This window comes from Geotrypetes seraphini, chromosome 6, assembly GCF_902459505.1.
Source record: "Geotrypetes seraphini chromosome 6, aGeoSer1.1, whole genome shotgun sequence".
In the NCBI taxonomy this organism is placed as follows: domain Eukaryota; kingdom Metazoa; phylum Chordata; class Amphibia; order Gymnophiona; family Dermophiidae; genus Geotrypetes; species Geotrypetes seraphini.
In genome coordinates, this window is record NC_047089.1 from 40,759,583 (window position 1) to 40,771,796 (window position 12,214).

Sequence of the window (12,214 nt, forward strand, 5' to 3'; positions counted from 1 at the left end):
CTGAATGCCACCCTGCTCTGCCCCGATCTCTCCTGCTCTCTGCCACCCTTCCCCGCAGTGCAAGCCCGCGGTTTTAAAGCGGGGCTGCACGCCGCAGTGCAGCGACAGCTTTAAACCCGCGGTCTCGCACTGGAAGGGAAGAGGCGGCGGCAGATAGGAGCAGGAGAGTCGGGCCCCGAACATGCCTGCCCCGACTGCCTGTGCAAGCCCGTGGTTTTAACCTGAAGTGGGTTAAACCCACAGGTTCGCAAAAGTTTAAAGTTGTTTTTTTTAAAGTCACAGCTCAGATGGGTCTGCGCATGTGCGATCCGTGCAGGCAGATGAGAGCGTTCCTCTGGTCACTCCCATCTGCATATTTTAGGTTCCTGAATTTGTCGGACCTGCCCGAATCGGAAACGGATTGTTCCGATTCGGGCAGGTTAGTGAATCTAGCCCTTAGTGTTAGTCTTGCTGTACTACTGCTTGGGGTCATGTTTATAGTTTATTTAATCTTGATACACTGCTTCCTGCCAAACAATTTAAGTGGTTTACAAAGCATCAAACTACAAAATAAAACAGGGGTAGGGAACTCTGGTCCTCGAGAGCCGTATTCCAGTCGGGTTTTCAGGATTTCCCCAATGAATATGCATGAGATCTATTTGCATGCACGGCTTTCAATGCATATTCATTGGGGAAATCCTGAAAACCCGACTGGAATACAGCTCTCGCGGACCGGAGTTCCCTACCTCTGGGTTAAAACATAAAAAAGAACTTCTTCATTTGGTAGAAAACACACAGACCACTCAATTGGGTCATTGAAACCAAAAACCACTACAATAAAAATAGAATAAGTACAATAGGCAAAACAACAGTTGTCAAACAACACACATAACTGTGTCTTTCCCCCCCCCCCATGCCGCCCTTCAAGGAGAGAGATTGCAAAAGCTTGCTGAAAAAGTTGGCCTTTAGTGCTTTTCTGAAATGCACCACTGACCCTTCCCCATAAAGTTCTTTTGTTAGGGCATTTCAAAGCATTTTTGCCAGACAATAAAAACCCCCTCCACGTTGCCAGTGCTCCAAGGATGGTAAAACAACTCTAACTTTTGGCTGGGGTTACTCATCCAGCTATAATGCGACTTGCAGTGTTTACCACAAGTCATGTTATAGAATTCATATTATTATGAACTGCTTTATATGCATTTGCATCTCATTATTATTTACCCTGCATTGATTTGGTTATCACTGTATTAAGATAATTTAAGATGCATTAAGGGGCAAATAACACAACTTGGAGCCCTAACGCAGCTTGATAACTTCTTCCCTTAGTGTTTTAATTGTGTTGTTTATCTTTTGCTTCAATATCTAAACATGCTTTTATTTTATTAATATTTGGTTGGCTGTGTATAGATTCAGCCCTTTCTGTTTGGAGAACACTGCCCCTCCAGTCTCCATCTATAAATACCCATCTCACACCCTGCACATTTCTATGTTCCCAACAAATTCATAACCTGTTCCTACAACACCCCCATGTCTCTCCACACAAAACCACATCACCTCCCATGTCTTTTAACCACCTACTCAAGTACTCAACCCATATATACCACCTACACCCCGCTCTCCTCAGCCATTTCTTCTAGAAGTAAATCTTAAGGCATGTAGCGGGGTAAGTCACCTTTCAGAGTGGCTGTGTTGGGACAGCTGTTTCAACATAGCCGACACAGCACAGGACCTTTCATTGCAAGTATTTTCAGTGAACAGGACTTCTGTACACCCAAATACTTGCACACAAAAGTCCTTTACTTCATCCCCTAACAGGTATTCACCTCTCTCCACAGTTGTTTTGGGGTGGGAAGGGGGCTCCCACCTCCACTTACCTCTGGTTGGAGCCTGGGGCAGCCCACCTGAAGTCTTTGGGAAGAAGGGAGATGTGGGCTGCCCATTGTAGTGCCTGTGAGGAAGGAGGAAGGATAGAACAGGCTTCCTCTCGGGCACTGCCAGGGACAACCCACTTCTCCCTTCTGCCTAGCAGGTGGATCACTGGTCTTCCTCTCAGCTCCAACCGGAGGGCAATAAAGGTGGGAGGGAGGTGAGTCATTGCAGGGGAAGCCACCCAACCCCACAAACAGATGAGGAGGGAGGTGAGTGCCTGTTATATAATGGATTGTTATGAAGAAAGAATATGCTTCTTTTTCTCTATTTCCTTTTTTAAAGATTTTTATTGAGAAACGCATCAATGGGTAAATAGGTTTAGCTTTTAAAAATCTAGCCTAAACATTTAAAGTTAAATGTGAATTTTCAAAGCCATTCCTTTATATGGCTAGTGCCACTGAAAATGCATATATATAAGTTGTATGTTTAAAGTTAAATGGCAGCTGTGCTTCTGAATAGTGACCTCAGAAATTTTAATAATAATTATTTTAATTTGTGCAGGAAGTGGTTCACCTATACCCTTTAAAGAAAATCTGTGCATCTGTAATTGTTTTGTTTTTGTTTTCTAGACTGGTTTTTGGCATCTTAATCCAGACCTTGGGGATTTGTTGGAGGTGGATGTTAATTACCTATGCAATGTCTTCCTTGCTCAGAAGGGCATCCATTCACTAGGTAAAATTCAAGCCTGTTTCACCAAATATTAGGTTTTCAGCACAAACATTAACTTCACAGTAGGACAACACCTTAGACAATATCCAAAGATCAGAATCTCTTTGGCCCATATTCTCAAAAATTTAACGTGGTCGCTAAACTGGTTTCTGACGGTTTAGCTTGCATGCATTTTAGTGGTAGATTATCAAAACAGATTATCTCAGTCTAGTGAGTTTTCTAGCAGTCTCCGACACAGCCTTGCAAATGGGCTCTTCAATAATGAAATGAGCACTCTGGTGGATTCTTAAAAATCACCAAGCCATTCTCCAAGAGTGTTTAAGCAGTTTCTAATGCGGTTTTAGATGTTTTTCATTACTTTTGGATTACATTTTATAGACATTTTCAAAGTGTATTCGTCAGCAATGTTCATCTCACAGCACATGTGAACCCTTGATGGAGGTGTATTTTTATGCCGAAACACAGTACTGTGTTGGATCTTGATGATTTGAATATTAATAAACACTTTTGACATCATCCAGTTGGCTTTGTCTGTTGTGGAAAGACCATTGTCCCATCCCACTATTTTATCCCACTATTTTTTTATTTATTTTTTGCTTTGTGGTGCTTTCATGGGTTTGCTTCCTCCTGGACTCCTTGTGACATATAGGAATGGTTACCTACATTTCTCTAGTCTCCATAATAGGAAATTGAAGACCAGTTTACCATTTAGTCAGTATCCGAGCACGCAAACTGTGCTCGGACTTTGGAGATTTCATCACACAAGCCAATGTGTTAACTGAGAGTTTTTTTAGATAAAAGCTATCCAAAAGAATGCTTACAACATAATTTCAATAGAGTTGTAGCCTGTGATCGGGACATCCTTCTAAATCATCATACACGCAAAAACCAACCCAATTTAATATGCACATTGAAATTTTTACAACATTCACATAAAATACAAAAGATCATTAGAAAACAGTGGTCTATCTTGAAAGAGCATGCATGATTTAGAGAAAATAAATTGATTGTTGCCTATTCAGGAAATAAGAATTTAAAAGAAAGATTAGTCCCATCGACCCTCCCTAGTTTAAATAAAGATGCTACACAAATTCAAGCAGGCCATGCGCCTTGTGGTTCTCGTTCAGTATGTAAGCACTCTGACACTATCCACTTTTAAACATCTTGATCAGGAAACAACTATTATTTTGAGATCTAATACCAATTGCACAACACAGTTTATGTACTTATTTGCCCATGTAATTCAGTTTATATTGGGAAAACAAAATGGATGTTAAAAACTAGAATAATAGAACATAGGAGCTGTATTTTAAGAAATGTCAAATCAGCACCCTTAGTCCAGCGTTGGATGTCCGCTGAACATAGCATTGATGATATAAAATTTATTGTTATTAAAAAAGTGTTCACTCAATGGCACGAATGTGACATTGATCAACAGCTATTAAGATTAGAACCGAGGTATATTCAGTATGTGAATTACTGTATTTTTCGCTCTATAAGATGCATCTGACCATAAGACGCACCCACCTGTAGAGGAATAAAACCCAATAAAAAAAATTTCCACCGCCCTGCCCTGTACCCCCTCTGACGGTCTAGTGGTAGGCCGGGATAGGGTCTTATAGAGTGAAAAACCCATAGGCAGCCTCCATGGTACCTTTTAAAAAATCTGTTGTTGAGGACCAAGCATCTGAGGCAGAGCAAAAATGCACTTTTCTTTGTGCCCCACCTCATCCACTTCTCTACTCTCGCAGAAATAACCTAAGGCTCAGGACTCTTTTCACCCCCTCCTTTTCCCTTCACCTGTCGCCCTTCCTCGTTCTCCAGGGTGATGCCACACGAGCCTCTCCACAGCAACAACATCGCAGTACCCCTTTTATTAAACCGTGCTAGCGGTGTGTAGCACCGGGAGCCGCACTGCTCCTGATGCTCATAGGAACTTTATGAGCGTCGGGAGCAGTGCGGGGCATTCAACACGGCTCCCAGCACTACAAACCCCTAGCATGGTTTAATAAAAGGGGGCCTAAGAGCCGAACCTCTGCCCTATCAGCAGCAGTAGACAGTCTAGCAGGACTGAGCCCTCGTCACCTGGCGGCGACTGAGTGAGGACGGATGCCTGGCGCTCCCTGACAACAATTTACCTCATCAGGGGATTTATCCTGCCAGCAGCGCTCCCACACTCCAGACATACAACCAGAGCCAGCGGCTATAGCCGCCCCTTCACTGCAGCCCAACTCATGCGGGGCAGGGTAGAAACATGAAATGTGTTGCAGCCAAACAGAAAAAGCAAGCCAGCAAGCGAAGTTGGGTGATTGTCGGCCGCTTGCCTCCTGGGAGTTTGAGTACTGCAATGTTCCAGCCTACAGTTTTTCAAAAGACCGAGGGCTGGAGAATTTTGCTGCGCGAAGTTGTTATAAAAAGGTTTGAGGGGGTGTTTTAAAACGGTACGGGGAAGGGTAAAAATTTGTATCTTAGCTGCATAAGACACACCGACATTTTCACCCACTTTTGGGTGGAAAAAAAGTGCATCTTATGGAGCGAAAAATATGGTAAATACTGTTGCTTCTAAAGGTTTAAATGTTGAATTGGATTGTAATGTGTTCTGGTAAAATATTTTAAGAGCATGGTTTATGTAATAATTATACTTATGATTTTAATTGCATTCAAATATTGCATTACTTTTAGATGTTATTCATACTCTCAATGATTTACAATAATTCGTTTAGATGGGGGTTTTTACCTTTTGTTTTAAGACACATATTGTTGACTACTAAATTATGTACTATCAATTAATAGCTTCATATTTATATAGTAAATAGTGTTCCACCAAAAATGAATATGTGTAGCATTCTTCCTGCACCTGAGGATCGCTTGTAGGGCAATTCCCATCATGATAAAATGCAATCGTTGGGACTTCTATCATACTGCTCCCAGATTAGTTAAAAGAAGAAAAAAAAACATTAGAGAATGTAATGTAAGAGGTATGGTCATCAGGAATATCGAGCCAATTTTCTGCCATACTTGTTGCCAAAAAGAAAATACAACAGGACAGGAAAAGAGCACATGCTCTAGCATAAGAACATAAGAGTTATCATACTGGAACAGACTGAAGGTTGATCAAGCCCAGTCACAAGAACCTGGCAAGATCCCAAGGAGTAAAATAGATTTTATGCTGATTATCCTAAGATTTTATGCTGCTTATCCTAAGAATATCCCCAAAGCATTTTAATAATGGCTTATGGACTTTTGTTTTATAAAATTATCTAAACATTTTTTAAACCCCGTTAAGCTTCTTTCACTACATTCCTTGGCAATGAATTCCAGAGTTTAATTACACATTAAGAAATATTTTATCCAGTTTGTTTTAAACCTACTACTTAGTTGTTTAATTGCCTGCCTCCTAGTCCTAATATTTTTGGAAAGAGTAAACGAGCAAGTCGCATCTACTCATTCCATTCCACAGTATTTTATAGACCTCTATCAAATCTCCCCTGGGCTGTCTCTTTTCCAGGTTGAAGAGCCCTAGCTGCTTTAGCCTTTCCTCATGGGGAAGTCGTCCCTTCCCTTTTACCATTTTTGTCACCCTTCTCTGTACCTTCAAAAAAATGCAATAGATAGTGAGGTAAGATTTCCCTTGATTAAATCCATGTTGACTTTGTCTCATTAATCAATGCTTATACATAGGGGGCTAAAGGGGGATGGGATTTGTATATTGTTTTTCTATATGGTTTACATATTTTAGACTGGTACTTATTTTGTACCTGGGGTAATGAAGTGTTAAGTTACTTGCCCAGAGTCACAAGGAGCTGCAATAGGAATCAAACTCAGAACCTCAGGGTGCCGAGTCAGCTTCTTTAACCACTAAAGCCACTCCTCCACTCCACACATATGCTCTATCATTATGTTCTTTATAATGGTGTCTACCATTTTGCCTGGCACCAACATCAGATTCACCAGTCTATAATTTCTCAGATCACCTTTGGAACCCTTTTTAAATATTAGTGCAAATACATTGCCCACCCTCCAGTCTTCTAATACCATGCTAGATATTTAGTGATAAATTACAAATCATAAACAATAGCTCTGCAAATTAATTTTTCAGTGCTGTCAGTAGCATACCAGGTTGAATAAGACAAGACCAACAAAGTTGTTTATTTTGTACTCCTTTTTACTTACAAAATTTTGGTTTGGTTCCAGCATTGCAGACATTAATAATGTGATCTTTTAGCCTATCATTCTATGACTTTGGACATACTCATATATAATTGCCAAGTCCTTACACATGACTGCTGGTATACAGCCTTAGTGATACGGGACAAATGCGTAATACTTAAATCCGAGAATAATAATGTAAATACGTGTTTATTTAATTTATATAACAAGAAGAAAATAATTTAAGGTATTTTGGCTTTTTACAAACTGCCAAAAGCACAGGTTAATAGACAAGGTAATCGCTGTGCTATGCAACTAATGCTGAAACTGTATACCATTCAGTGAGCTTCACCGATACCCATATTCTACTCCTTCATCTTTGTAAGCGCTTATCATGAGATTTTACAGCTGATCAGGAAAATTACATGTTTTCTTCTAGGCCCTAGAGGAAAAGAAGAGGTACTGCAGTTGATTGCCACTCTTCTAGTGCTACAGCTTCTAAGGTTCACACAAGTGCTACAATTGATAACCTTCAAGTCTCTGATGAAACTGGATGACTTATCCACTAAGAGGTTTGTTCACAAAATAGAATAAGATATGTTACTATGTAGTCGGAATGTATTTTCTGTTCCTTGTTTAAAATTATAATACCTTTAATTCTATCATACTGAATCCTGTAGGGTTTGAGAATAGAGTCATGTGTTATTAGAATTTGGGGGGGGGGGGGGTAAAAATGCTTTCCATAGGGCAAGGGATGAAGAAGTACAACAATTTCCCAGTTTCCTTCTTTGTGCTTCCATCAAAACTGAAACTAGAACTGGGATATATTATGGTGACCAAAACTGTCCTGAAATCTGGGTTCGGGTTTTGGCCAAAAATGCAAATGTATTTTCAGTTGAAACCAAAATGTTTTCCCTCGCCTCATGACAACACAGAGGTCTTCCTCAATTGTACCTTTAAATGCCCTGGTGCTCTTCTGGACAAAAGCGATTCCTCAGCCAAAATGGCTGCCAGGACTTCAAACATCAGCCTTACAAGTGTTATGGGAGGTTCCAGTGGCCAGAACAAGCATAGGCAGGAGCAGTCTCAAAATGGCTACTGGGCCCTTCAGCAGGAGCAAGAGTAACTGGTGATCACGTTTACTCAGAAGAGGCTACTAGACCAGGGCATTTAAACATAGCCCCAGGGAGGGCAGGTGGAAAGGTTTTGGTTGGGAGGACCCACATTCTGCTGAGGGTTTGTGGTGGCTGACTCTGCATGGATAGGGGAGAAGCCATTTTATGTTTTGCTTTTTTTCCAACTGAAAGATTACAATTAGAGAATGACACAGGGGAAAAATCTGTCCCCGTCACTGCCCCGTCCCCGGCCCACCATCGCCTTCACCGCCTCGTCACCGTCACTGCCATCCCATTCATCACCCCGTCACCGTCCCCACAGCTTCCATAGAAGCCTCAGTACTGCAATATTTAGCTTATTCCTTCCTTATAAATCAAAGTTCTGGCTGCTGAACTAGAGAGAGATGTTCAGCTGGCAGGGCTTTGTTTATAAATTTTTATCTAAAAAAAAAAACGAGGGTAATCAAATTATCAAATATATGCACTATCATTGATCACCTAAAAATATTTTATAAGTCTCAAATATGTTCAATTCATGAATATGACTTATACAAAGTGAACATTCAGACCCACAACTTTATCCCAGTGAACAAAGATCACGGAGTAGCTGTGCAGAGAGACCATCATAATGTTCACAGTCTCACCCACCAGAACCAGTACAGCGCATACAATAAACCAAATCTGTGTAGAAAAAAACTGTAATGACTTATCTTGGTTTATGGTGGGAAACAATCAACCGCTGCTCCAGGCACCTCCTTAAAGTTACAACAACATGCAAACAGATTCACCGACTCCCCAACCCGGGTTTCACCGGATGGCTTCTTCAGGAGGGGTACTAAAAACAAAACAAACCAAACATCCTATCAGACACATGTTCACCACCCCACTAAAATTGCTTCTAAACACTTTACTACAGCACAAAAGGACATAATAATCTCTGCTTTCCCCTGACCTCCTCCAAACCACTGGTCATGCAGTCAGGGCAGAAGGCCAAATCACAGCTGTGGCTGCAGTCTTGCTCTGGTTCCTCAGTCCAGAACTTGCAGCCTCATCACTGATTAAGGGTAAAAAAAATCTTTGGGTACAGGAAAAAAAAAAGTGATGGTGGGGTTACAAGAGGTGCCAGGGCAGTATGGAAAAAGAAAAGCATTTCTAAAAAGAGGTGAAGGGGAGAGATAAATTAAGGGTGTGGTATGAAGGAAGTTTGGGAAATGATAACAAAGAGGACATGATGAGGCGAAGAGAATGGTTTTGGATAGGCAGGTGACATTAGAGAACTGAATGGAGCTGCCAAGCTCCTCTTGTTTCTTTGAAGATGTGTCAATATCCTTGGGCTGCTAGGTTTGTCTTCTTGTGTCCCTCCCAATCTATAAGCTCTCACTAACCGGTAATATGATGGAGTTGTTGAGCACCTCTTCTTATTGCTTTGGGGTGAGATGTAATATATTGGGGCTAAGCCCCTCTTGCTGTTTCTCCAGGGGTGGAAACCTCCCAATCTCAGAAAAACGGAAGGGCTTGGCATCCTTAACCTATAAGCTTCTACTGATAGGTGATATGATAGAGCCATTGAATGTCTCTTGCTGTTTCTCTGAGGATGAGAAGTGATATGTTGGGGCTGTTCCTCTTGTTTGGGGGATGCTATGTTGGGGGTGCTGAACCTTTCTTACTATGTTTCTTGGGAGTGGGAACCTCCCAAACTCAGAGAAGCAGCAGGAAGAGCAGACACAAGCACAAAGCATAAACCAGAGACTGGAACTAGCATTAGAAAAATGACTAGTCAATAAAGGTAGAAAAAGTAATTTTATTTGTAATGTATTGTAATGTCAAAAACTAACATATTCTAACCGTATCTGCTAGAGCTGGTTTTAGACTTGAGCATGAAATATAACAAATAATACTGTGTTAATTTCTAAATGTTATAAGCACAGAATGCTAAAAGAGGTAGTAGGCCACACTTGAGTTTAAGGGGGTGTGGTGGTTACATTCCTGTATATTTTGAAGATGGTTTGCACTTCTGTGCAATTATTATGTGGGGTGTTTTGGGTTTTTTTAGTTTTAATTTGCTATGTGCATAGAAAGGGGTCTTGGTTCACTGGGAACTCTTTATGAAAAGAAATAAAAGCAAATAAATTATTCCCAAAAGTGGAGAAGCTGTCATAATGACCAGTCAAGTTTCAAATGAAACAAGGTATCTAATTGGTCTCTATGGACAAGTTCTTTACTTTTGTGCAGGTAACCGACCTCTTTCAGCAGACAACAATTGGTAGGGCACATGTTTTACTATGACGTGTCTGGTATGTGACAAAGAACACAGCCACCATTGAGAGAAAACACTTTTTTTGTTTCTCCTGTCATTATAAATAGACTCTCTGTAAGTCTCATTGTTCAATTTTACTCATAAGAATAGCCTTACTGTGTCAGACCAATAGTCCATCAAGCCCAGTAGCTCATTCGCACAGTGGCCAATCCAGGTCCCTTCTACCTGGCCAATACCCAAGGAGTAGCAACTTAGTTTGTAAGAACATAGCACCTGTCAAAGGGGCCAGTTTTTATGAGAGTGAAATATAACAGATCATACCAACTGTGTCATGGTCTGTATGCCATTTCCAATTACCTGTATTTGTTATAAGAATAAAATGGCTACTTCAGAATCTCTGCTGATTGAGATCGGGGGTACTCAAATTAAATTTGTTCAATTTAGGGTGTATTTGAGTTGAAGAAGTTAGGAACGCTGCTCTAGGCCATTCCCATTCCCATTCCCCTCCCCCTCAACATTAAGCCCTGCATGTAGTATTTAACTTTTGTATCTGGTTTCCTAGATCCGATGCTGTTCATTGGAATTTACAAAAAGCTGTGACATGGGCAAGAAAGACAGATAGACAATATCCAACCATATGCAGTCGGCTTGAATTGGGAAAGGACTGGGACTCATTCACTCGGCAGCTATTACGTATTGACCCAATTGAGGTCAACTCACCTCTTCTGAAGGCAATTAAGTTCTGACAGTGCTAGAGTACTGTTTGGTATTTAATGTTGCCTGAAACATTTAATTGATTTAACAGGCACAATAATTACAAAATCAAATAAGCATGTGTTTTTACAAATTGTCATAATATATCTGCAGTTTATAGGACCTTGTCATTGTATTAAAATCGGAAAGGTAAGAAAATTGATTATCCAAATAGCCTTTTTCTCTTCATAGCTTAGCTTTCTTTGCTTGGGCGCTTAAACGGGAGTTCAGTTTAAGCACCCAAGCAAAGAAAGCTAAGTTATAATTAATTTAATATATAAAGATATACTGAATCTAAGAATATTTAATCTAAGAGAAATAGCGAAGGCAACACCAATGAGGAGGCTAGCTACGCTGGAACTGTACAACAACAGATCTTGTTCTGTACAGATGCAGCCACTGAGGTCTTACCTTAGAGTACATAAACAAAATGAAATTAATAATATCATGAGTATTTAGAATATCTACTGTGAGATATATCAGAAGATATGTTTCAAAAAAATTTTTTCTCAATTTCTCTTTATATATAAATTAATGAGGATCTATATATGGATTTTTGTAAAACATGAAAAACATCAAAGTTGTGAAAATAAATTGTATAGTCCTTTTATACCCTTTCAAACTTTTAAAACCTTTATCTCTTATTTGAAACCTCACATTTGGTACCTTTTCACTTAATAGGTCACAAATGTTAAAATACATTTTTTAATATTTTAATCTAAATATCAGTTTGATTTTTTTTATTTTTAGAACCTTTGATAGGAAATAAATTCTAAAATATTTTGCAAAATGATTACAGTAATTCTTGATGTCATCTAATTTATCTGTAATTTGATTGCATAAATTTTGCTTCTCCCTGTTTTACCATTTTAGAAGGACAACATGGAATGAGGATTTGGGGACTCACTCTCAGAGCTCTCAAGGGGAAAGGGACTCACAGGTTTATAACACTTTGGATGGGGAGTATATATTACTATATTTAAATTTGATTATACTTTTTTATTGGAGTCTCAAGAGAGAATCCTGAATGTATTTCCCTGTCCTGCGTGCTTCCAATTTACTAACTTGCACAAATGCCACTAAAGTACATTGCATCGGTGCACATTAAATCATATTATTAAATCTAGCCCTTAGTGTAGTAGCATTCAATCCCAGGCTTCAAGGGCTGCAATTAGGTCAGGTTTTCGGGGTATTCCTAAATGGAATATACATGAGAGATTTGTATACATTAGAGGTAATAGGCATTGCAATAGTCTTATGCATATTAATTACAGATCAACAGGATCACCTAACACAAGGAGTCCAGGGTGAACAACCTGTGATGGAAAGAACACAATGTAACACCAATATGGTACACACATAG

At 39.9% G+C, this 12,214-nt stretch overlaps 1 protein-coding gene across 5 annotated transcripts in view; it reads left to right on the top strand.

Annotated features, from left to right (window-relative positions):
* The window catches only part of PARP4 (poly(ADP-ribose) polymerase family member 4), a 172,621-nt gene extending 161,153 nt beyond the window's left edge, over positions 1-11,468 (top strand). For all 5 annotated transcript variants that reach the window (XM_033947750.1, XM_033947753.1, XM_033947754.1 and 2 more), the window contains 3 exons: positions 2,478-2,580; positions 7,166-7,298; positions 10,661-11,468. In XM_033947750.1, coding sequence (XP_033803641.1) covers positions 2,478-2,580; positions 7,166-7,298; positions 10,661-10,844 — 420 coding nt within the window. In that variant the 3' untranslated portion in view covers positions 10,845-11,468. The remainder of the gene's footprint in view (positions 1-2,477; positions 2,581-7,165; positions 7,299-10,660) is intronic.
* The last annotated feature ends 746 nt before the right edge of the window (positions 11,469-12,214 follow it).